The sequence below is a fragment of the Vespula pensylvanica genome, chromosome 10 (genome assembly GCF_014466175.1).
Source record: "Vespula pensylvanica isolate Volc-1 chromosome 10, ASM1446617v1, whole genome shotgun sequence".
Taxonomy (NCBI): domain Eukaryota; kingdom Metazoa; phylum Arthropoda; class Insecta; order Hymenoptera; family Vespidae; genus Vespula; species Vespula pensylvanica.
This window is the reverse complement of record NC_057694.1, coordinates 2,305,412-2,332,030: the sequence shown is the minus strand read 5'-3', so window position 1 is coordinate 2,332,030 and position 26,619 is coordinate 2,305,412. Positions and strand designations below refer to the sequence as shown.

General features: G+C 32.9%; 4 protein-coding genes and 1 long non-coding RNA gene across 10 annotated transcripts; 2 read left to right on the top strand and 3 right to left on the bottom strand.

Moving 5' to 3' along the window:
- Positions 1-1,808: 1,808 nt before the first annotated feature.
- Positions 1,809-8,569, top strand: LOC122632628 (zinc finger protein ztf-16-like). 4 transcript variants are annotated; one of them, XR_006327905.1, is made up of 7 exons: positions 1,809-3,001; positions 3,923-4,138; positions 4,254-4,485; positions 4,584-4,852; positions 4,953-5,288; positions 5,380-5,909; positions 7,148-8,569. XR_006327905.1 is itself a non-coding variant. In XM_043819668.1 (6 exons), coding segments are annotated over exons 1-6 (1,515 nt in total). In that variant the 5' UTR covers positions 1,809-2,999; the 3' UTR covers positions 5,840-8,569. The 4 variants fall into 4 exon arrangements, 3 of the variants coding, with proteins under 3 accessions (XP_043675603.1, XP_043675604.1, XP_043675605.1); XM_043819668.1 differs by having other exon boundaries at positions 5,380-8,569; XM_043819669.1 differs by having other exon boundaries at positions 1,809-3,005; positions 5,380-8,569.
- Positions 8,570-8,862: 293 nt separating this feature from the next.
- LOC122632633 lies at positions 8,863-19,567 on the bottom strand. Of its 2 annotated transcripts, XM_043819676.1 has the most exons (5): positions 19,082-19,556; positions 14,564-15,043; positions 14,248-14,428; positions 12,340-12,468; positions 8,863-9,726 (listed from the first exon to the last, which is right to left on the bottom strand). In XM_043819676.1, the coding sequence occupies exons 2-5, from the start codon at positions 15,038-15,040 to the stop codon at positions 9,566-9,568; spliced, it is 948 nt and encodes a 315-aa protein (XP_043675611.1). In that variant the 5' UTR covers positions 15,041-15,043; positions 19,082-19,556; the 3' UTR covers positions 8,863-9,565. The 2 variants fall into 2 exon arrangements, with proteins under 2 accessions (XP_043675611.1, XP_043675612.1); XM_043819677.1 differs by lacking the exons at positions 8,863-9,726; positions 12,340-12,468 and adding an exon at positions 12,665-14,164 and having other exon boundaries at positions 19,082-19,567.
- Positions 19,568-19,898: 331 nt separating this feature from the next.
- LOC122632636 lies at positions 19,899-21,758 on the bottom strand. Its single transcript, XR_006327906.1, has 3 exons — positions 21,603-21,758; positions 20,164-20,771; positions 19,899-20,058 (listed from the first exon to the last, which is right to left on the bottom strand). It is a non-coding gene; the product is annotated as an uncharacterized LOC122632636 (long non-coding RNA).
- Positions 21,759-21,808: 50 nt separating this feature from the next.
- Positions 21,809-23,420, top strand: LOC122632634 (transmembrane protein 41 homolog). 2 transcript variants are annotated; one of them, XM_043819679.1, is made up of 4 exons: positions 21,809-21,966; positions 22,376-22,496; positions 22,574-22,702; positions 22,801-23,420. In XM_043819679.1, exons 1-4 carry the CDS (start codon positions 21,939-21,941, stop codon positions 23,306-23,308), a joined length of 786 nt encoding a protein of 261 aa, XP_043675614.1. In that variant the 5' UTR covers positions 21,809-21,938; the 3' UTR covers positions 23,309-23,420. The 2 variants fall into 2 exon arrangements, with proteins under 2 accessions (XP_043675614.1, XP_043675613.1); XM_043819678.1 differs by having other exon boundaries at positions 21,811-21,966; positions 22,373-22,496.
- A 495-nt stretch (positions 23,421-23,915) lies between these two features.
- Positions 23,916-26,295, bottom strand: LOC122632632. Its single transcript, XM_043819674.1, has 5 exons — positions 25,001-26,295; positions 24,656-24,917; positions 24,373-24,580; positions 24,176-24,305; positions 23,916-24,104 (listed from the first exon to the last, which is right to left on the bottom strand). Exons 1-5 carry the CDS (start codon positions 25,332-25,334, stop codon positions 24,013-24,015), a joined length of 1,026 nt encoding a protein of 341 aa, XP_043675609.1. The 5' UTR covers positions 25,335-26,295; the 3' UTR covers positions 23,916-24,012.
- Positions 26,296-26,619: the final 324 nt, after the last annotated feature.

Here is a 26,619-nt window from a genome sequence, read left to right as displayed (position 1 = left end):
AAACAAAACAAAAAATAACGAAGGTCGACTTGAAAAATTATAAATTTATAATAGGACTCCGCCGATACTTCGCTATTTTCGTAAGATTACTGCCAACAAATGTATACGTGGAAAGAATTTATTTTGAAAGATAATTACCGGATATTATTCCATCCATTTGCAATAGTGCAGCCTCCAACATTTTACTCGCCTCGCTCGAATTTTTAGATAAGAAACTCGATTCGTTCACCTGCACCGTAGTGTCGTTTCTCTCCTCACTTTTTCCCATAACTTATCACTGAAAGAAAGATCATGTCAATGTAAATAATAATAATAATGTTTCAATGAAAAAGAGACGAGTTCACCTTGTTTTTTTTTTTCTTTTGTAATAACAACATCAACATTGTTGATCGTTTATTATATGTAAAAAGTAATAATGGATAATTTCATACCGGTTATATCCATCGTTAAAACCGTTGTAAAAATATTACAAATTTATCAATATATAAAAATTAAGCAAAAATTATCTAACACAATAAGCAATATTATAATTAATAACTACTAAGCCACAGAAGTGTATACTTTCGTAATTACATAAGTTACATGTATATATATATTGTGAAAACAAGAATATACTCGTGACCGGTCAACAATGTGATAAGAACATCGAAAACAGATCAGACAAGATTGGCCTCGAATGACACATAGCACGCGACCATCAGAGCAACATAAACCTCAGAATGAGTCATAAGATTTTACTTTAACGATGCGGAGCTTTAATATTTAATGCTGTATTTATGAGTCAAACGAAAAGAAAGAAAGAAACATTATTTTTTTATCTTCGAAAGTATCGTTAACAAGTGGAACTCCTTTCACTTGTCATTTGTCATTTAACATCATACAATATTATCATTTCGATCCGTAAATAATTTCCATTTTTTATCACTCAAAAATAAAACATGATCGAATGGCAGAGTTATTTTTTACATCGCATGCATACGGATATTAATAAGGATAATATGAGATTTCCCGAAAAAACAAAAAAAAAAAAAAAACAATAACAAATGATCGTTACCAATTTATTGATAAAATCGAAAATTGAGATGATTCTTACCGTGTCGTTTCATGATTTTCATTTGAGTCGATGATAAAACTTATTTGCTACTTTTATTAGTTAAATAAAATATATATAAACGTTCATAAGCGAATGTTGTGCGAACGGTCAACAGGTACTAAAGAGCAACGCCCAATGGCTACGCCATCATAACGTATTCTGCCTCCACATTCTCTCTCTCTCTCTCTCTCTCTCTCTCTCTCTCTCTCTCTCTCTCTCTCCTTTCTCTCTCCCACTCTATATACCACTTCTCTTTTTCTATTTTCTTATAAGTTCATTCTAATAAACTCGAAAGCGTACTTTTACATCATCTTTGGTTATGTTATCGTTTGTAAGAGTAAAGATCGAATCAATTAATGAAAATAAATTACATTCAATAATAATGTTTGAAAAAAAAATGAGGAATGTATTCTTGTTTTTCAATCGTACATAAAAGATGAAGTAAACGTAACATTGCTCGAATATAAGCACTAAGTACGATTTATTATCTTTATTGATCTAGTTCGCAAAAAATATCGTGAATTACGTAAATCGCGATCATGATTCGAAACGTGAACGATGATTGACGTGTATGGAAGAGATGTATTTCGTGGTTTCACACGGTGACGCTACGCGTCGCGCGAAAATAAGTGAACGATAATACGAGTTATTCTTTTGTTCTCGATTTAATAATCGATTTCTTATCTCGATCTTTAGTCTCGAATAAATGAAATTACCTTTTCATGAAAATTCGACGTCCTTAATGAATGAATGGAACCTTACAATCCTTTTCTTTTATGCTTCTTGAACGACGCATTTATGTATCCGATTATCACGAAAAAATGACTTTGTGTCCTTCCTATCATCGATTGTGCACCCACATAAAAAATATATTTTATCTTTTATCTTTATACAGATGAACTATCGTTGTTATCGCCGACCGTGTTCCTGAAAGAACATCGTACGATATTGCCAGTTGGAAACGCGCGATATATGTACTATATGTACACGACACAAATCGAATTCAATTTCGAATTTTGTCAACTTCTTTCTTGCATTTATTCTATTTTTTCCTCGATAATTATTTCTTTTTTCTTTTTAAGAAGAACGAATAATTCTGACACTAAGAAACTAATGGAAAATATTCATTAAGGAAAAGTATTTCGAGAGAGATGATCGAAAAACACACACCGATTTGCGATCTCCACTTTCTTTTGTACGGTGGATCGATTTGGCGTCATTCGATTCGAATCTCATACTCTCGATCCGTTCGATTTCGATCATACCGTGATATACTACGCGCTTACTTGTTTATCCTTTCTTCGTAATTACAAATCCAAATCTTAGTCCGAATAGAAAAATCTTTCAAGTTACAAACGAAAAAGCTGAGATTGCGCGTGACATTCGCCGACACGACAACAACGACGACAACGACGACGAGTTAAAATTGATTATACGCGTTACCAACCTTTGATTGGCCGAGAAATAAAGAAATGAAGAGAGTGAGGTTATGTTTGAGTCATTCGAAGGAAACATTTCACGCGACTATGTACGAAAAGAGCCGAAGAACAAGTAACGGTTCGGTCGTACGATCGTCCTTCTTGTTTTCGTGGTCTTTTTTTTCGAAGAATTGAGATCGATTTCATTGTTGATTCAACGAACGGGAAAATACGGAGAGAGGATACTTGGATATGAAGTTATCAGGAATGGATTGGTAGCAATGCTCACCGATATCGGTGAGCGAGGATATGGATACTTGGCGCACTTCCGTTACGTTTCACTCGCCTATCTGTCGTTGAGAGAAGGTGGGAAAAGAAAAAAAAAAAAACAAGAGGAATAAACGTCGAGGAGGATGCGCGTGGTGTTGTGAGATAGAAGAGAGAAATTCCGTGGGTTGAAGGAGGCCTCGCCAACCCACCTTTAAGGAATGTGAGTAAGTAAATAAGACGCGTGTCCCGACCTCTTTTCTTTTCTCTCTCTCTCTTTCTCTCTTTCGTTTCTTTTCTCTTTCTTTCTCTCGCTCTTGCTTTCTCTCCCACTCCTACCATTCTCTAGGTCTTTCGCTCGCTCTCTTTCTCTCTCTCTCTCTCTCTTTCTCTCTCTCTTCTCTCTCTCTCTCTCTCTCTCTCTCTCTCTCTCTCTTTCTCTCTCTTTCGACGGCGCTGTCTTTCCGCGGAAAAGCCGCGAAAACTACGTCACGAGTGACGGATTCGGTCAAAACTGGGACAAAGTGCAGTGCACTCTGGCATTGCGCTTTACCCACCAGGTGTTTCTATGCCGTAATCTTCCCAGGATTGGGTAATACTCGTACCGTTGCACCTTGCTCTCGAATACCTGCTCGATCTTCGATACGAGAGTCTTGACACTCGACTAGGTACCACAAACTGACAGGTAAAGGTTTACGTTCGTCATTGTCTCTTTCGGACGAGGTAACTGTATGCGTGAAATTCGTCCTGTAATAATACGTATACCGTCGATGTGATTCGGCAAAATTTTACGTTTAAACTCACTCCACGTATTTACTCTCTCCTTCACGAGATTTTTTTATCTTCGATCAGAATTCGAAAAGGATACGTGTCCCACTGTAGAGTATACGTATATATCTCTTTTAATACCGTGTAAGACGAAATTCATGTTAGATCGAAACTTTGATAAATGATAAATGTCTTACGGGCGTTTCTCCTAAAGTTTCTCCTTTCTAAAATGTCGAAATTACATCTTAAATTGAAATTTTTTGTCATTTGTACTTAGTGGTGTTATTGAATTCAATCATATTTATTAGATGTTACATTTTATATCGAAATAAAAATAACAATGGTAATTGTTACAAAGACGCTCTTGATGGTGCAGGTTAGATGAAGGATTCAAGATAGTTCCACCGTTTGGTATCATGTCAGATGGAGTCGATGGTGGCGGCGGGGAAAACGAGGTAGACTCTCATTCCTCTTCGCATGCAGAGGCTGGTGATTCTTCTAATCATAGAGAAGAAGAAGCATTGGATCCAGACAACGAAGCAGCTCTTAATACTAATTATGATAGTAGCGATGGAGCTGTTCCAGCATTTAGGTTAGATTAGCTTTCACATCCTTTACAAGCCAAAGAAAAAGAAACTTGGCATAAAATTGAAATACGTTGATGTATAACGTAATATGTTTTATATATTATTTTGTCACTTTCACAGATGTGATCGCTGTGACAATTATGAAACTATAAATAAAACAGCATTTTGTGCTCATCAAGATCAGTGTCTTGGAAGTGGTGAACCAGGAGAAAGTACAGAAGGTATCGATGGACCTGAAAACGATGGAGACGGAGACGAGGGTCATTCGGGTTTGCGAGCCCATAGAAAAATCTTTGAGTGTGATGTTTGCAACATGAAATTTTCTAATGGAGCTAATATGAGAAGACACAAGGTAAAACTATAGAATGAAAAAAAAAGTTAAATCTTGTAGATATGTATTATGTTTATTTTTTTTTTTTTTTTTTTTTTTTTCTATATTTTTATTTCTAGATGAGGCATACAGGTGTAAAACCGTATGAGTGCCGAGTATGTCAGAAAAGATTCTTTCGAAAAGATCATCTTGCAGAACATTTTACCACTCATTCAAAAACTTTACCATATCATTGTCCAATATGTAATAGAGGTTTCCAAAGACAAATTGCCATGAGGGCGCATTTCCAAAATGAACATGTAGGACAACAGGATATGGTCAAATCATGTCCGTTATGTAGTTATCGAGCAACAACAATGAAATGTCTTAGGTTGCACTTTTTTAACAGGTAGATTAATTCTTATGAATTATACTTTTTTGTATTATATTTGCAAGTATAATTATAATCTGAAAAATACCTTTACTCAGATATATATGTTTGTGTTTAGACATGGAATAGATTTAGATAATCCAGGACCAAACAGTTCAACTTCAATATTAAACAGTTGCACACCTGGGGAAGCCATGCCATCTGCTCCCCTATCTGACAGTGGTGATAGTACTGGCAATAGATCAGCGGACAACGCAACTCCTCCAATGCACTTTCTTACTCCTCACGTTGAAATATCCATTCCTTACCCAGAACAAACTACTAATCAACGGAATTCAAGTCCTGCTCCACTAAATGGTGATAGTCCAAATAGTCCACAAAGTGCAGATAGCAATAGTAATGCTCCAAGCAGTAGTCATCATCAATTACCTATTAACAGTAGTGGCATTCATAGGTAAGTGCATTATTATTCAAAAATATTTCATTAGATATTTAACTTGTTTATTAATATTAAAGAATATGAATAAATAATCTTATATTACAAGGAATGTGGGTGGTGGAGAAGAAGCTATCACACCTTCAATCTCTTTAATTCCTATCAAACAAGAGCCAAATAGCAATGGTATGGAAGATAGTGGAGCAACATCTAGCAATCTTTCATTGCCATCGTTAATCAAGGTCTCACCACTGAAGACACTATTGCGAGATGATCTATGTCGTAAACTTTCTACAAGTTGCAGTAACAATAATAACACTAATAATAATAATGGTTCAAATTCCAATCTACATTCAAGGGGTGAACCCCCGACATCGACGAGACCTGATCCACGAAGTAGCGGTTTACAGTGTACACACTGTAGAATTACTTTTCCAGATCAGACGTTGTACTTTCTTCATAAAGGTTGTCACAGTGAGAGCAATCCATGGAAGTGCAATATATGTGGTGAGCAGTGCTGTAATTTGTACCAATTTAATTCGCATTTATTGAGCAAAAGTCATCAGTAGCAGCGAACAAAAAATATGCAATGGCATATCATTTTTCACTCTTTATTTAAAAGCATCTTATCCAGAAAGGGTACGTAGAATTATATGTCAAATAATATCCGTATATGAGTATGCGCCGGGAAAATATAAATATATATATTTTAATATATATATTTATATTTTCAAACATTCAGATATAAAAACTCGATCCCCAACGAAGTACTTTTAACAAGTACATACACATACATACGTATATATAGATATATATATATTTATCCTGATGTGTAGTAATTTTAAATTGTGAATTTTGGTAATAGCCATGTGCTGCCTTCCCCTCAAAAATTCTACGCGTAATGGGAAGATTTGTGCCTTTTTTCAAATTTGCCGATTTTTACTCGTCCATCATAATGTCATCATGCGAACGATCCGTCCATAGAGCTTTACAGAATTATTCCAAGCTCTATTAGTAGTATTAACTTAGATATATACATATATATATATATATATTTATATTGGATAAGTCACATAAAACTAGAACCGTGAATATTTCGGTTACTTTTTATCGTATTAAACGTTTCTGGGAGAAAAATATAATTGGGCCATATAGGGATTAATATAATTAGAATGAGAACTTTTACCTAAAAGTCATATTTTGTAAAGATCATAAAGTTGTAATTTGGTTGTCGATTTAAATTTGTACTATTATAATCATTGTAAAATATTAACCCTTTTAAATCCAACATATTTTTCCAGAGATCTTTTTTTTCTTTTCTTTTTTTTTTTTTTTAATAATATAATTCAAACTAATCGAGATATTCGAGCTTCCAATTTTAATTGACTCATTCGATATATCTATAGATAAAAACATTGGAATAGTCTTAGACTATTTCAAAGATGAACAGAGTTAAATAGATAGATTACAAAGAAATATGAGAAAATTTCTATTAGATACCTTAGTTATGCTCTTGACATGCGGCTTAAATGCTTTGAAACAGACACGATGTATTTTTGAACTTACTTCTTAATCGAGTTATCCTCAAATATATCTCATATACGAACGCGTAATATATGAATATAATAACGACAACAACAAAAATATATATATATATATTTAGTATATTAAACTCTGCCTTTTCTTGCACTTTCTTGCACACACGTTTTCACACATCGGAATGAACACAACATCGGGTTAGTTACAAGCATTTGCCGTTTATCCTACTAATTCATGGTGATATGTGGGTTTTAACAGGTGGACGATATACTTCACTAGCTAAACATTTTATTAGCGAGTCGATGTGTATTGCTGATTCACCTGTTCACCTGTTTTAGGTAGGAATGTTATACATCGGTACAGCCGATAATGAGGATAACGTGTACAGGGCACAAGCCACCAGGCATGTACTATATAAAAGGCAGGTTCGGAGATTTGACCTTGATATAAAAAAAAAGAAATAGAAAGAAAGAAAGAAAAGAGTTTTTGCAGATACGTATTATTTCACGGTATATGCACTACTTAGAACAGGGTCATATTCTCTGCTTTGCCTTTATGTCGAAGATTATTTTATATATAAATATTTGTACAGAAATAAACAAATTATTAAGAGAAAAAAGCGAAATGGAAAGGAAATCGAAATAGTGATTACTACGTACATGGCATGCATAATTAATATTATGCACAGATATATATATTTATATAAGGAAAAGAATAGAGACACAACAACTACACGTATATACACACACAAACAGAGAGAGATACACAACACTGCTGTAAATGGTTGTAGTTATTTAATAATTGTTCTGTATATCTCAGCATAGTATTTAATATGATCAATATTATTTATTAGCATATAAGTAATTTATTATTGCTTTGCATTCCAAGAGATGAGGTAGTGTATTATTGTAAACAAATGATCAGCGTTAACGGTGCTTTTTCTCTAGAAATTCATTGGATTATCTTTGTAAATTAATAACAAGCACGTAAAGAATCTTCGATGTTAACAAAAATTATTGGTAAATAATGTTTTTTTAAAACAAAAAGAAACAGAATTATGATATAGATATATATATATATAGAGTTATATATATATATAAATTCAAGTTATTAAATTTGTTAATTGCACTGTCAATTTTTATTGAAGCATCATTGACGTACAAATTTTTTAGATACCTTTACAATATTGCGTGTTCATCATATTAGTTCGTGAATTTTTTATGGTATTGTGAAAATAAGTGCCTGATTTAAATGATTATTTTTTTTGAATTTAATGATTAATTTATCGTAAAAAAAAGAAAAAGATGAAAACCGATTCTGACATCGGTTTGAAGAATTAAAGAAAAGATTCTTGTCTAATCCCACATTTAGATATATATATATATGTGTATGTGTATATATATATATATATATATATATATGGACCAGAAGCGTGCCCGCATTTACCACACGTGCTTAGAATAGCAATGCCTTTACAACTGTGATCACGTTTACAAAGAAAATAGTCTTAAACCTAGAAGATAGACGTAAAGGTATTTAGAAATACGAAAATATGATGAACACAATTTCGAATAAAAAGCCTTAGGTGCAACCCGCCCTCTGTCCCCCCTTAATTTATATGATATAAAATTAAAGTATATTTAATTCTATAAAAATGGGAAAAAAATTATATTGTTGATGTTACTACGGTGTAATGGGTACAATTTAAATACATAATTCTTACATGTATATAAGGAATAGACCGGAAGACTCTCTCATCAGATACGTATTTTTCAATTCTCCAATATCCCTTACGTTGTTCCTTTAAAATTTAAGATAAAACAAATTCAACGATATCTCTTTGTTATTTTCATTATGAAATATTTTATAAGAAATTCATGTGATGTATATCCGTAAGAGGGAACGAATATCCAATTGTTAAATTATTCGGTCACCAACTTGAATCTTTAATAAGCTAATAAAAAAAAAAAAAGAAATCTTAAAACTAAATCCAGTTGTCTCTTGGAAAAGTAAAAGGATTCAAAGGAGATTAGTGTATACAATCAGACAACGATTGCCTCTACATATTTATACACTTTATTTTTTTAATAATCGTGTCGCGTGTATGAATACAAAGGCTCGTGTTATATTACAAAGTTTCCACTTTATTTTTCGTTTTTTTTTTCCTTGCGTATTAAAGCTACGAGAGAGAAAAATAAATAAATTTGAAGAAATCCTCTCCTCTGGAAGAGCTAAGCGGTCTCTCGTTGCTCGAGTTTCACTCGAGTTTCGGGACCAATAATATATAAGAGGATATACTCTCTTATCAAGTTTTCTTCGAAAATTTCTTATAATTATATCAGGAACCAGGTGTAGAAAAAGAAAGGCGGAGAAGAATATACATACACACCATAAGTTCATAATCTTGACACACAAGCGTCGTTTACTTTATAAAATGGCAATAAAGAATTAGATCATGACGTAATTCTCTGAAAATATATTCTCGTATCGTACATTCCATCATGTTATCGATCGAGAAGAAGGAAAGGGTGAAGGGGAAGAATGGAGGGTAAGAAGAACGATATATACCTCTCGATAACTGTGTACAAAACACTTTGTGCATCGTAGAGAGATCCTTCCAATACGTCATCGTTCCTCCAGCATCCAGCAAGATGCGAGAGAATAAACCTTTTAAAGATTTTTCATTCTCTTTTTCTCTCTTCTCTCTCTCTCTCTCTCTCTCTCTCTCTCTCTCTCTCTCTCTTGATTTTGTTCGATCAATCAATGACGTTCGTCTTGTGGCTGAGAATCGTTTCGATGTTTCGATGAATCCGCGCGATTTGTGAACGTTTGCTTCTCGGTGTCTCCCCTTCCTCGATGTAGAGGTTCCCACCCACTTCCGGCCAACCAGCCATCACCGGAGTTTCGCGTTTCCGGTCTGTAAGCAAGAGGAAACAAGTGCGATCGACCGGCCAATCAACCAAACCGAGTACTTCCCCAATTCACCTACGTTGTTCAAGGGCTCTCTCTTTCTCTCTCTCTCTCTCTCTCTCTCTTTCTATTTATCTCTATCTGTCTCTCTTTCCCAATCGATATTTATCTAACAATATATATATACTTCCTGTTCACTCATTTACTTCAAATTAATTTGCTAAACGTGCTAGAATTTCTCGAACGATTGGATTATTGGCATTGATCGAATTAATGTACATACGTTTCGTACATATATAAGGACTCTCTCTTTCTCTCTCCCTTCTCTCTTTCTAATTCTCAATTGATATTTATCTAACGATATATACTTCCTGTGTTTTCTCTTTTATTTCTAATCAATTCGTTAAACGTGTTCGTATTTCTCGAACGATCGAATCAATTTATACACATACATATATATATCTACGAAACGTATATACGATATATCGTCTAATGTTGAACCTAAAATTGGACGCTAAGCTTGATTTTCAGCATCACGCGCGTCAATCTCGAAAATGCAAACTGGTGCATGTTCTCTCAACGATGAGATTCTAAAGTTAGAGGTAAGAGTACCGAGTTGAAAATGAATGAAGGCATATAAACGTTAGAAACAATCACGTCATTTTGTTTTATTATGTGATAAATAATTAAGCCGAAGTGTATGCCTTACCCTTCTAAAGGCCACGTAAGAGATTCCCAAAGGCCATGGCATCTAGCCACAACTTTGCTATCGTCTCGTCTATTTTACGAGTACTACAAACAACCCCGACTGTTTCCTGAAATATACCAGGAGCGTAAGCTATAAGTCAAACATTGCGTCCTGGCATATCGCATGATCATTATCTTTTCGTTTATTGTCCTTCTACTTCAGCAAGTATTATTGTATTTTTGATTTTATTCGTTTAAAATGATGACAACTAATATTTCATTCATAAATTTGCCTTCAAATAATTTGGACGACTTCTTTTCAAACTTGTTCTTATGAAAATTAATAACATGATTGTTCTATACTATTTTTGTTAATATTCTAATACTTAATGAATTGGTCAAGTTTATATTCAAAGTTCTTTTTATACTCGTTTATAATAATAATTATATTATACCATTACAATTATCATTAACCTGTTAACTGAAAAAGATTTAATTCTCTAGAATCCATGTTTTTGCAGATTTACAAACAAAATTATATAATGTAAAAGTTATTTAACAGTATTATTTACTTATATTAATATAAATTATATGTATATATATATATATATATGTATATATTTGGTATAATGTAACTTATACTTAAGGAATATATATAAAGTAATAATAAAAAAATTTGTGACAAGATAAAGTGAAACTTAACAAAAGTAGATATCACAATATGCTCTCTCAAAGTTTTATGGCGTTATGAATAATTTTAATTCCTATTAAGAAGACATTATCAATACTTTTTAATTTTTCTTTTCGCAATTCATTAATCGAACCTTTTTATCTTGATTTGTTTTATTTTACTTTTAATTCAGATAAATTTTATAGATCTACGTTCATAGATCAAAAATCATTTCAGTTAACAGATTAACGTTGTTATATTTTTATATAGGCTGATCCACTTTAATAAATCTTGAAATTACGATATTAATAATTTTTAAATATAATTTAAGCAATGAATTTCATTTCATTCATAGGATCAAACCCCAGGAAACGATCGATTGAATGAATTTCGTAAAAGGTCGATTCTAGTCAAGGATCATTATCGAGGATAAGTTCTTTACACGTTCTCTCCCACAACGTACGTGACGTATACGCGTGAAGCACATTCAACCGCGGTTCGAATCAAATGAATTTATTATTTACGCTCTCTTTGAAATCCCTCTCTCCCACTTCCCTACCCTGCCATACTCTACCCCTACCCATACTCCATCCATTTATCTCTCGCATACTCGCCTCGATCATTCTTCGCAAAGCGTTCGTCGCGAATGCGTACGCAAGTACATCTACACTGAGGGTCAGAATCAAAATGGGGCTTTAGATTAATGTAATATGCACTTAGCGAATGAATAAACACGAACGATATACGCCACGTGATATCTCTACTGGTATATAAGTATATATTGTAGAAAAATCTGCTTCAAGTTGTCCTTTATGATTCTTGTATGAGATTAACCCTTTAAAAGTTATTATTAAAAAAAGAAAAGAAAAGAAATGACGTTAATGCTATCATAAGTGAAATTTTACCACAATATATTATCTTTTATTTTATTGAAAGCAATAAGAAAAGAAGTTTACATCTGTATGAAAAAATGTATACACAAATGTATATTATACAAGTTATATGTATAATATTATTATTATTTTCTATTTTAGAGAGCAATAAGAAAGAAAAAATTTAGTAGGTGTATACAGAGAAAATGTATTATAATATGCTAATAGTATATACTATACTGATATATAATGATTGCAAATAACATTATAGTAGTTAGGACAAATTAATTACGCTTTGTATCTCTTATCTTTTTGAGGTGAAATTTCACCGATGATAGCTTTTAAGAATCGAACAGATACTATGAAATACGCATAATTTTCAAATGCTTACCTAATAATTTCTCAAGGTACTGACACCTGGTTTCTGGATCACCTGGACTCATCGGTGCACCTGCAACCAGTTCCGCTAATTCTGCCTTTACCATAACGTTTAATCGGGCAGAGATTTCTTCGAGACCAACTGAAAGAAAAAAGAATAATTATTAATAACTTACGATTACAATAACATAACAACATCAAGTAAGAAAGAGTTGAGTCTTGCAAAATATAAAGAACGCTTATGAAATCGCACGATGAATTGCTCGGACATATAATCTTTGATTGCATCGAGTTTAGTCAAGGTGGAATGTGGCATGAATGGCCATGGAATGCGTGCCTTAGCTTTCTCAAGGCCCATTTTAGACAGCTGCTTACTCCTAATAGGTTGAGACTTAAGCGGGACGTCTTTTATAAGTCCTCTCCATATTGTGCCTAATCAGAATCAGTAACCCCGGGTGGGCCGACCATTAGACGTAATGAAACGGTACCGATTACAAATGAATACTTATTATCTACGATCGAATCCGTTAGAAAGAATCAATTCAAATTATTCTATTAAAACGTTATAATTATTGCTATTGTATGCGTGCCATTAATTTGATTTTTACATTTCAAATTTGATTCTTATTTATATTTCTATAGAGAACAATTATTGTTATTAACGTTATTAATGACACTGCTTGTCGTTTTAAATCAATATAATTTTCACATCTCAATTGCATTTCTCGCATTTTAAATCTAATTCTCAATGTATTGTATCTTTATATAGATCGTTATAAAACCATAGCAGAGATTATCGAATTTATACGTCATCTTTTATATTAGCACGATTATAATACTTTACGTGTCACTAATTTCACGTTATACATGTTTGATAGTAGAAAGGACGCCGGTAACGAAGCTCCATTCATACGAACTTCATTAACGAATCGTGCTTGAATCGGTTCCCACAAACGTGCACGCGATACGTGGCACGATACACGACTTCAATAGTGGGGAGGTGTTCCGGCGAGAAAGAGTTCTGCGTAATGCTCGTTATGCAAATGCATGTAGTAGCCTCGTATACACGTGCACCATAGATCATAAGAACGTTACGCGACTTACACTCTTTTTCTTTTTTATTCTATAGTAACGATTGTAAAGGAGAAACGTTTTGAAGAGTAATACTTTGCATACAATCGCTTTAACATCGATTTGAAATGTTATTCAATCAGATAAGAAAAAATTGGATTATCTTCGATTAACTCTTACGTAGTAATTTGTAATTACTAGAAAATCTAATCCTTAATAATTACTATGTCAATGTTGATCGAAGGTAATTTGAATTAAAAAAAAAGTATTGTCCATTGTTTATGATAAAAAAAAGAAGTAACATGATTGTTGATCATAAAAATAAGTATGATTGGATAAACGTTGTCTGTTCATTTCTCATGAGAAAAAGTTTAGAAATTCGATCATAATTCGATCGTACTAAGTACGGCCCTGGTTATAAGTAGATATAGTAAACGCGGAACGGTGTACGCGATAGTGACAGCGTGGGCGATGGTACGTTGAGCGCGTTGGACGTGGCGACGTCATATCCGGGCGCGGTAGGTCGAGCCAAGGTGAGGAGAGGCCGTGATCAGCCCTCTAATGAAGAAAATCTCGCCTTGCATTTTAAAGGACTCGCGGAGTATACGTTTACGCGTACTTCCCTAGGGCCCGTAGTCGAGCCCTTTTGCTTTGCCGCACAAAATGCCGGTCCTTTCGAGCGCAGGAAGGATAACGTTTAATGGCGAACATGCTCGATGTCGATTTCCAATGTCGATAAGAGAGGAAGCCGTGTATCTTCGTTTGTCCTTCGAGGCAAGCCGACTTAAACGTTGTATTGATTTGAAAACTATGAATTAGTAAGAGAATATGATAAGAAATACACATGTACCTGGTTCAAAATTCTTTTTCATCCTTCGCCATTGTCTCGCATAAACCAAGGCCGAACAGCCTGCTACCAAAAAGAACACCACACAGGCACATACCGCGAGTACAAGGGCGGCAGTCTGCCAATCCCATGAAAGAGATCCTTCGATGTTCGATTTTCTCCTCTCTCGAGGGTCATATGGCCTCTGCGAAAGTAAAACGTGTGTCTCTAAAACGTTTGTCTGTAAAGCCCTCGTATATTATACTAACCGACAGCTATCGAAATTAAAAAAGAGAAACTTTAGAAGTCTATATACGAGGTTACGATTCTCGTTCTTTACTTTTTGTTCTTGAGAAGAGAACTCGTCAACGTCTCCCACGTTTATTTCGTCGTCGTAAGTAGCATCGACGAGACTTCTCGTTTCCTGTCTTAACTCCTGTTGATGTTGTTGCTCCTGCGATTGTTTTTGTTGTTGTTGATCTAAATCCGGAAATCGCCAGAGCATCTTTGACGTCACCGCTTCCAAACGTCTCTGTCCGTTCTCAGGTCTCTTCCTCGTTGACAGAAAAGACCAGTCAAGCTCCAAAGCTGAGAGTGGTCCACAAATCGCGTCTTGATGCACAGCGCAAGGACTCAATGTGAACTTTGGTGCGCATCTCGTGCAGGGCCAACAAGATGCACGTTCGGTGGACCAGAATTCTAGACCTGGCTTACACACCGGATACTGGGAACCGGATATCGCGCCGGCGAGATCACAGACACCGACGAATAACGGCACTAGGGTTACCAGTAACCCGCAACAAGATTCCTTTGGCATCACCTGAAAATACATTACAATGACAATTGTTTTTATTACAAGCGTTATGTCGATTGAAAGTTCGTGTTCAAACGGTGATTGGTACATTGAAATTCGTTCATTTCTTTGACCTACACCACGTGACAAGGATCTGTCGTCCCACACGACGATTATAAAACCGTTGTTGTCATTATAATGCGTAATGAATCGCCATTGTTGGCAGTCGGCGTACCAGTTTGGCATTATAGATCATGTTACTTGTAATCATTGATTACTGTACATGCGATTAACCAACGAATACATTAGATAGCTGTTTCTCAGATTCTTCTTTAGATAACTTAAATTCATATAAATAAAAAATGATTTATATATACATACAAACACGACATACACATGCAGCACTTGAAATCGATGCATTATATAGTACTCGTCCCTTTGTTTCTCGTTTTCGAATTTTATGCATGCGTGGTCAGATTACATATGTGAGCATAAACTTAAAGCGAATGGCTTGCCATTATTCAAATTAATCGACGCGAGTAGCCGGTACATGCCTCGATGTAAAGATTACGTTAGCACGAGCTCTTTTTGCGTATTTCAAACGTTTCATGCAAATAAATAAGCTCGTCTCTTTTTCTTTTCTCTCTCTCTCTCTCTCTCTCTCTCTCTCTCTCTCTCTCTCTCTCTCTCTCTCTCTCTCTCTTTCTCGTAGAAACTTTAACAATGGTTGAATCGTTACATAGTTCAGAGAAGTCGCCGTTCGAAAGAATTTTAAAGATTCATGGCGACGCATAAAGTGGGAACGTCCAAGTATTCTTATTGTACCTTGTCTCCAAAGACATCGAGTAGTTCTTTCCAAAGTATTGAAGTCACGTTCGTGTTCGCACGTAAAGCACAAATACGAGTTCTACGAATTGACTTCGTTCTACGATCAAAATGAAATTTCTCGACATTTGTAGAGAAAGAAAAAAAAAAAAAACATAGAAAAGAAAAAGTAATAAAATTTCTTGTGATTGAGATCTTTTTCTCTTAAAATAAAATTCGGCACAAATACACACATATAGATGCATCGAGATCTACACAAGAGACGAACAGCAGATCTTACATGTTTGATTAGTGCGCTATAAACCGCACGTCATCCAATCTCCGCAGGGAGTTTTTAACCCCACGGAGATAGCAAAAGAGAGTAAGAGAGAACGAGAAAATGTTGAAAGCCAAACGTCGATCGCAACCGATCGACGTAACTCGTCCGTATAAAGACTCTCTTTAAGCGGCAAAAGCGTTCGGACCGTTTCCACTTCCGGCTCGTTCTCGATGTAATTACATCCGCAGTTGAATCGCGATCCATCTACGTCATCGCTGATACACGAGTCTGTGCTTTCATGCGCGTACATTACAAGTACTTATGAATGCATTCGTGCCTATTATAGAGCATTCTGTTGAAACTTTTCTCATTTTCTACAAATTAAGAGAACAGATCAAAATCTTAAAATAAAAAAGAAATAAAAAACTATTAGCAAGAAGAGATTAGTCGCAATCGCTTGTATATCTCGGTATATAAAATATATAAACTGAATTATAAAACGTTTGTTAATAACTATTCGTAGAAATTCAACAATAAAATTGTATATTTCCTTCAAAACCGTTATTTGTCAGAACACATAATATGCAAATGACTAAAGTGATTAGATATTAGCTTAGCAAAAGGAGGAAGTATCTCTTATGTTATTCTTTTCTTTCTCTTTGTAGGTTGTTATCCGGTTTGTGCAGTCACGAAAGCAAATGTGAAGTAGAAACGAGAGTAGCTGAAGAAAATACAATAAGTTGCTTCGCCATGTATGGTACTCGGTAGTTTCTCTTCGCCTACTTAAAATTGCTTGTGCGCACGTGTCATATTTCTCGAGGGCGCAACATATACACACATACACATATATATATATTCGATCATCGTCGTCGTCGTCCTATGTGTACAATAAGTATTCGTTGGCTAGTTCGCTTTCTCGCGCGCAAACTCGATGCGCGTGTGCGGACGGCGCAATCAAAATGCAACGCTTCGATTCGCTCGCTCGTGAGAGTCGACGATGCAAATGCAATCCCTCCGCCGAATTCGTCTCTTCGTGATGAGGATTTCAATCTCTGTTTATTTTATTTATGGATTATCGAAGGCCCTTGCGCAAAAGCATGCTTCGACTAACAATCTTCGGCATCTTCGAAAGAACGACGTAATAGATATCTCTTTTTACACGAAAACGATGTAAACATTGCCAATTTTGCAAGAAATTCCTTTTTTTCTTTTTGATCATCTTCTTCTAACGTCTTGTAGAAGTATAATCTCTGCTATTCTATCGCACGACACGCATGCCTAATATCATCGATAAGAGAAACCGTTAAGTACTCGTATGTGTGTCCTCCATTTACAAGATTCATACTTTGAATTCCATTCAATACTAAATATTGAGTCAGAAATACGTGTAAGATTTAAGTAATCTGGCTCCTCATTAATTTGCGAAACGAAGGAGAAAGAGAGAGAGAGAGAGAGAGAGAGAGAGATTAATAGAGAGAGCAAATATTAAATATCTTTAAGACGAAACTCGATGAATGGGATTCGGAAGGAGTGGGCACAGTTTGCTTCCATTGACACGATGCAAAAGATAGAAAGAATTTCCTCTTGCTTTTCTACGGTGTCTGGCATTGTTTATTTTCAAAAGAGACTTCAATAAACATCGAAAAAAAATAACTTTACTTCGGCGCGAGCCATAGCCACGTGTTTCGTGCACGTCAACCACCACGTAGGATACGATCGAGGAATTTGAATTTAACGCGATAAACACAAGCTAGAGTTCATTTCATTGGCATTCGTTTTGAAAATAATGCCTGTGGTATCTCACGCTTGAAATGTCTATTTTGAATTTTCTTTTGATACTTTATTTTAGTGATTGGTCACTTAACGATAACTCCTAATGTATAGTTTGAAAAATTGCTTAAAAATTTCACGATATTAAAATCATTATGATCGTTTAAATATAATACAAATTTTGCTCGTTGAAAGATCAAAAAATACTCTATATTTATCTGAATAATTTTATTACTATTTTTATAACAATGTAGTCAAATACTATATACTATTACTAGTACTTTTAATGTACTAATGTATTTCTGTATTATACTTTATATATAATACTGTGTAATGTATTTTAATTATTACTTTAATTATTAAAACGATTTACTTTATTATTATAGCGTACATTAATTATTAAAGTAATTTATTTTAGTACCTTAGTACTTTAATTATATAAAATTATTCTGACGTATTTTAGTACTGTAATGTATCAATGTAGTTTAAATTTTATTTACTATTTGAAAAAGTATTACTATCCCGATAAAAATTATTCAAATAAATATCAAATATTTTTGAAATCTTACTCGTTAGGAGATCAAAAAACATTAAATCGTCGTTAACTAACCAATACAGTTATATTGAATTACATCCTAATTACAAATTCACACGAGTTTCATCATTACACGATATTGTTCATCGTATAGTTTGCTCGAATCCACACTATACGAGGAATCGTAAGATAATTCCTTGAGTGTTGTGAATTCGGTGAAATATACGGCACACTACACGGAAGAGCAAACACGTGTACTACTTGCATAATTCATAAACGCACGTTGTCTTCGCTTGTCTCTGTCATCATGTAAACAGTAGATCTTTTCACGATCTTTAAAAACGTTTATACTATTTACTCTAAAATTGAATTATAGAAAATATTTGACAACTTATATATAATTTGTTAAATATTTCTAATAGACACTTAAGTTATTCATTGTGAGCAAGTAGAGATACATAGGTTTCTAGAGCCCTATTGAAGCGACTTTAAAGTCGACACCCTTTTAATTACGATACCGGTAAGGATCAATTGATTACAAGGAAGTTACGAGTCAGACAAAATCTATCCGGTCCTATAAAAATTTCGTTAAGTTGATTATAACACGAACGTTTAATACATTTCTTCGATCATAAAAATTGAAAATATTAATCGATCGATCAATAAAAACACTTACGCTGCCTTCAGTTTCGGCTCTGTCATGATGTAATCCTTGTCCTCATCGTCGCGGAGTCGAGGAAATTAAAAAAAATTTCTTTTCTTTTTTTTTTATGATTCTCTTTTAATCACAGCACCCAATTGAACACACGAAATTGATGTAGAGTCTAGAAAATAAAAATTCACGTATCACTAAGGATAGTCTGTCAGTTTTTGTTGATACTTGATTTAGTGTCGTAGTTCATGCACAAAAATAAAACAAAAAATTAATTCATTGTTATCACAACACACACGATCACCCTCTGTTTAATAGATATTAGATAAGACGAAGAAAGGGGAAAAAGAAGAGGACATTTTTAAAAAATACAGAGATGTGATATTTTTCTTCTTGTATTTCTTCTCGACGTTTCTTTCGAAGTACGTGCGTACTAACGCGCGGTCGCAACGCGACTAGTCCGACGAGTTATACTAATTTCCGCCCACGACATAACCGCGAGAGTCTAGAGTGAGAGAAACGAAGATAGAGACTAGAAGAGACGAGGCAAAAGCGTATACGAGAGAAACAAGAAAGAATGAAAGAAAGAGAGAAAGAGGGAGATGGTAGAAACCGAGGTCGATGGGGTGGGGGGAGAGAGATCGTAGGAGAGGAAATCTCTGTCGGTGGAAAGAAAGAAAGGGGTGGGGATGGGGGGAAAAGAAAGGGAGAGAAAAAGAGAAAGAAAACTTGGAGGTGAAGTAGTTTCTCGACGGGTTCTCTCCAACTAGTATTATATATATATATATATATATATATATATATATATATATATATATAGGTACATAATTCTTACCTGGACGATCAACCCTACTTCTTCCCAAGTGACCACCATTCCTTTCGTAGGCTGACCGATGCATCTCTGGGAATAACGAAGGAGCAACCAGTTTCTAAATCGTCTACGTGCTTGAATGCAGAGAGATAATATCTTGGATACGTCCATCCTAGTTTCTTTACTTGTTCTTTCAAACAAAAAATATTTTATATTGTATCATTAAAATCGATACACGTATAAATCAAAGAATTCAAAATAATATTTATATACTTAATACATTTATTATACATACCTTATTGTACTTGCATTTAAAAAGAATCTAAATCATAATTAAAAATCTATTTTAATCAGAATCTATACAAACAGGATATTCGAAAAATAGCCTGGAAAGGAGACATTAATTTCCTTATTAATATGTTTTCTAGCGAATGGTATAAATTGCTCAAAATAAATGATCATGAATGAACTCACACATTTAAGATTCATGTGTGGCATAAAGTCTCTTTTCTTCAAACAAATGAAGAAATCTAAGGACGAAGGAGTAGGAACGTAAGAAGTTAACAGTGACGATACACAGGCATGCGATGTGGAGCGTTTTAACCCCTGGGATTCCAAAGTATGACTTCGCACAGGATCTGTCCCCACTTCCTGTTTCACGTCGAACGATTTCCCCGGGACAGGATATCCCAAAGTACTCTATGATCTCCACACAGCCGCATTTAGTACGACAGACAGCATCTGGACTTGGTCTGTCTTTGGTATGCCGGTTTGTCCTCGCTACGCGATCTTCGCTGTAGAGACTTTATTTCCCCCTCTTTCTTTCTCTCTCGCACCGCGTCTCTCAACGTTCTATCTGCCATCTCCTTTCTGCATCTCGTGCCGACCTTTCGTCCTACGTGACTGGAATTTCATGAAAACAAAGATAAAGATCGTCATCCTAATAACTGTCTGTATCTCAGTAATAGTGCGCTTAGGATCAAACGGTGATGGAAAGTTGGATAAAATGCACAAACGATTTTTTAGATCTTTTATAATGATCCGATATATCTATAAGTAAAACTCAAGAATATTTTATGAACTTTTATGTATAGAAAATTCTTTTTTTTATATTCATGTAAGACGATGCTTATACTTAATGATTATGATTATCACTTTCTTTCTAATCAAATTCGTAATTAATATTTACATGTTATATAATTACCTCTTAATTCGATATATAGCAAACTTCGAGATTACGTATGTACGTTTTCGACTGTCCGAGGAGTCGGGATGTAGGAAAGGAAAGGAAGTACCAAAATAGATCGAATATTCTTCATAATTCTGATCAAAAAAAGGCGCCTGTAGCTAGAAATACATATATCGCTGCACTCAAAACGAAGATCCCTTTCCTTCTCTACTTTCTCTTTCGCTCTCTCTCACCTTCACCTATCACCTCTCTCTCTCTCTCTCTCTCTCTCTCTCTCTCTCTCTCTCTCTCTCTCTCTCTGTCTCTGTCTCTGTCTCTCATTTTCATTAACTTTTCTTAACTCCAATTTTCCTTTTCGTTTACTTATTTACATTCTCGTTTCTTCGTATAAAAACACAAATAATAAAGGAATATATGAGAAATAATTTAAAAATATCATTTTCGAAAAATTTTTAACGGACTAGTACAAATCATACAAGGTATATAACCGAAGCGCGGTAAAAATATTTGAGATCAATATTAAAAAGTAATATTTGGAATAGTACCTCATTATGTTTTGTTTCTGCATTTGAATTTGCATAAGAAGTATAATAGATATATAATTTTTCTTCCCCTATGAGATGAAATCAAAGTAGGAAATTCAATAAGTTTTGTAGAATCGTTACTAATGACATTGGCTACAAATTGTTGACTCGCTTTTCTGGGACAATATGGCGGTATAGTAGTTAATAAGTTGAACGGCCGCTAGTGAGCGCTCTTGTATCTCGTGTAACATGAAATGGTATAAACAGTATACGACATTCATAAATCTTAAGTAAATCATTCGATAATATAAATGGAAGAAGTGTTTTTCCTGATATCAAGTAAAACCCGACGTAAAAATGAGTGCACAAATTAATACAAATACTGGTAATATTAATATAATTTTATTAATCGTTTTGAAAAATTTGTATTTGTATATATAATCACATAGTCATGTTATTTTTCTTTGCTTTTAAGAATTTTATTAATTCGTAATATTTCTCAAATAATAGTATTTAAAAGATCATCTTAACCTCATTTTCATATCTTTTAACTGCAATAATTAATTCAAATATCATTTTTATATATCATATCGATTTGTATTAGTTATCAATGTTAACAAAATATTTTTATATTGTTCGTTTTAAACTTATTTCGCGATTTGCTTACGTGGCTAAATATATTAATTAATGTTATTATATATTGTTTTAAATATTACATGTTATTAGCCTATAATTTGTAACATTTTATGTCACTTTATGTCATTTTAGATTGAATTTGATTATTTTTACAGTAGAGTCAAGAAAAATGAATGAAGAAACTTCAACAAGACGGGCTATATTAACAGTTACTTTGATATTCATTGCGTCACTAACTGCTCTATCTTATGTCTATATGAGTTTTCCAGAATTAGCAGAGTATGAAATATTTTTTGTATAATTTGTCATATTCATTAAGTTAAGATAAATCTCTTTCATATTTATTTATCTTACAGAGAAGAGAAGGAATATATGAAATTACCCTTTCATATAGAAGATGCAAAAAATCTTGGAAAATTATTAGGAAGATATAAGGATTTATATTATTTTGAAGTATTGGCAGGTCTATTCGTTACTTATATATTGTATCCTTTGTCTTAAATGTACTTTATATTCCATTAATTTTGATCAATATTTCTCATATCTTTTTCCTTACATATATATATTTACATATATAAATCAGTTTGCAAACATTTGCAATTCCTGGATCTATTTTTTTATCGATATTATCTGGATTCTTATTCAGATTTCCTATAGCACTTTTACTAGTATGTACATGCAGTGCAGTTGGTGCAACACTTTGTTATCTTCTGTCATCATTATTAGGAAGAAAGTTATTATATAAATATTTCCCAGAAAAAGCTAATGAATGGACAGTGATGGTAGCTAAGCATAGAGATCATCTTTTAAATTATATGTTATTTCTTCGAATGACACCACTCTTACCTAATTGGTTCATAAATTTAGCTAGCCCTGTAATAGGAGTCCCTATAATACCTTTCACAGTGGGTACATTTTTTGGTGTTGCACCACCATCATTTGTCGCAATACAAGCAGGACAAACATTACATAATTTAACTTCGTCTAGTGATGCATGGTCCTGGAATAGTATGATAATTTTGTGTATCTTTGCAATGCTTTCTCTAGTACCTGTGTTATACAAACAAAAGCTTAAAGAAAAGTTTGAATAAATTGGTAGTGATAATTATTTATATTGTGACATTCCCCAGGATTGCTTGCTGGAGATGCATTTTATGTTCCTATATAGGAATATATCATATTAATAAAGTAATTATTAAGAAACTTGTAATTAATCTAAAATTATTATTTAAGAGGATATATTTTTTATTCCTCTACATATCTGATCACTTTCAAATGTATTATATTAATAGAGAAAATTTATTTTTGATCTGATTTATTACTTTAAATAATTCGTATCTTTTAGTTAAATTACATATTAGGCAGAATTACAACACTTCTTTTATTTATTTTATTATTCTTTTGATGATGTTTACAAATATGTCTGCTTGACATATTGGTCTGCTGTATTCCTTAAATCTGTTAAGTCCTTTCTTATAGCAATTTCTAATTTCTTATGAAATATTTGCATGTTGCCTTTTTCATTATATTTGTATAAATTATAGTATATGTAAATAATTACTAAAAATGTAAGGCAAACAAGTCTTGCAAATGTAAGTTTTACATATATATATATATATATATATATATATATATATATATATATATATATATATATATTAGATAGATTATTGTCTCAGATAAAATAAATTGTGATGATACAAAATATAAAATTATTTATTATAATATATAATTTATTATAAACTTTGGCAAAAGTATCATATTGCACATGTTTATTATTAATTTTAATATAATTCTAACAAAATGAAGTAAGATAACTTATAGAAATAGTAGTTGAATTAGAAACTGGTAAACTCATTGGACGCCAATACCACCAATTATACCATACTGAAAGAATTATAAAAATAAGTGTTTCCTTCTATTAAAAGTAGAACATAGATGTAAAAGATAAAACATACATGTGTATCCATTTGAAAGAAGAATCGTAGAAGTTTTGCAATTTTGTTGACACTCTAAGCTTGGCATCATCTTTATTAACCTTGCTCCATCAGTAAATCTTAATATAACATTACTGCATTCAGGTCTAGGCTAAAATAAATTCATAGAATTTCTTATTCTTTTCATCTATTATTTCAATTTATTATTAATTTAATACCAATGAATAAAGTGGAGAGTTTGCTTCATCGATAAATATAAATTTCTCTATACTTTGTCCCCACCAATTAGGAGTTTCCATAGGTTTTGGAAACAATTTCCGTATAATCCTTCCAGGTTTCATACGATTTATTCTCCATGTTATATGCGTTGTAAGAAACTCGGATGGATAAATGTCCAATCTTTTATCCATAACATCATGGATAGTACTATGTAATTAAATTATATTTTCATCATTTATAAAATAATAATAAAATCAAATATAAGTTATCAACATAACTTACCGATATGCATCATTATTAGAAAATATTCTATTAGAATCTTCTTTAAAAGTATCATTATTATACCAGTATATCTCAGATAAATCTTGCATATTAACAGCTACATTATTTTCTGCTTTTGTATAAGGAATACCAATATTAAATGTTTTAGTTATATTATGGTTTGTTAGATCAGGTACCGAACTCGTGATACTACATGGCCAACAATCCATATCATTAACATAAAAAAATTGATTTTCAACTAAACACCACTCATCATATAACTCTATATGAACAAAAAAAAAATATATAAAGTAAATAACATTTTGACAATATGTCTTAAATGTATTACTTATTTTTGTATAATACCTGACAACATTGGATATTTTTCAATAATTGGTAAAGCTATTTTACGCAAAATTTTTAAACCAGGATAAATAGAACTCTGCAGATTTCTCAATACCATAGTATTATAAGAAGGATGATTATATAGGCCAATGAAAATAATTAATAATGCAAATATAAATGTTGTAATATATTTTAATAATTTTAAAATACTCCAAGTTTTTTTACTATATTTTGTCTCAAGCATTTGAAAGCACTTGTTAAACATTTCAGTTGTTTGTGATTCTGATATATTATGTTCAAAAGCATATTGTTTTATAAGTCGTATTTGTTGTTTGTATGCACTTAAATTAGCCATTCTTTTAAGCAAACAATTCAAATATTATAATAAATGTAAAAACGCATTAGAAATTAGAAGAGAAGGTTATGAAATCACGAGTTTGTCTGATTCTATGTCACTGATTTATTAAGGGGAAACAACGTTTAAGTGAACGTAAGTTCCTTTCACTGTGTTCACTACTAGAAACACAAATGGCATTCGTGTCAAATAAATAAGAATGTTAGGTTTGAAAAATAGTTTCACTGAATACATTATTATGAATTAAATTAGAACACGAATAGTATTGAAAGCTCAAGGTCGTTATTAAATCATGTCACGAATATATTGTACAACTCTTTCACTTTTATCGTATTTCAAAATTGATAAAATTGACATATTTTGGCGGGCTTAAAATCAACCAATGAAAATTTATAATTCAAAATAATCTCAATAGTCATAAAAAAGCCGCGTCAATATTCAGACGATTGTGACAAGTGATGGATGTTTCCGATACTTTGAACAATTGAATTCTTAAGAAAGATCATGCTCTTGATCGCTCTTGATTCTTTGTTAAGAAGAAAATGTTATATATTTTTTAAGACTAACATGAAGGAGAATTATTGTGACATACGGTGAAATTACAATACACGAAAAAAACACTTCTCTTTCTACATATATCGACTATTTACTGTGTAAATCTAATAAGCTCTAATAATATACACGCATGCACACGAATTTGGAGGTTAGAATCCGTGCTCTCAGCATTGAACACTATGAAGACTTTCTCTGCTGAATTTGGAGTGAATGGCGAGAGTGTTTACGAGTATCAACGTTCACATCTGTTTATGGTGAATAAAAACACTGATTTATATTTTACGCGCATATCACATGGTCGAATTTCTGTTCCTACTTCAAAAGTTAGTCGAACATACTTAACAGCGTACCGTAAGCATATAAAAAATGCATAAAGGAGAAATAATAAATATTAATTACGACAAAATTAATTACGATGAAATAGACGCATTTATTATGCTTCCATATATTCATTAAATAAACATTTATCTGATATTGTATCTGTGCATTTCCTGGAATTAATATAGCATAATTATGCATTAGAATGATTAATTTTAAAATATCCTTCAAAAGAACAAAGAAAAATAAATGTAGAAATGAAGAAATATATAATTGTTAATATTAAATATTTCTTAATAAATGATCATAGTCAATAAATATAGTACAATGCATAATACATACAGTGATATCATGTAAGTTTTTAGTTCCTAAATCTTATATACAAATTTTTTGCATACGCTATATTTTATTA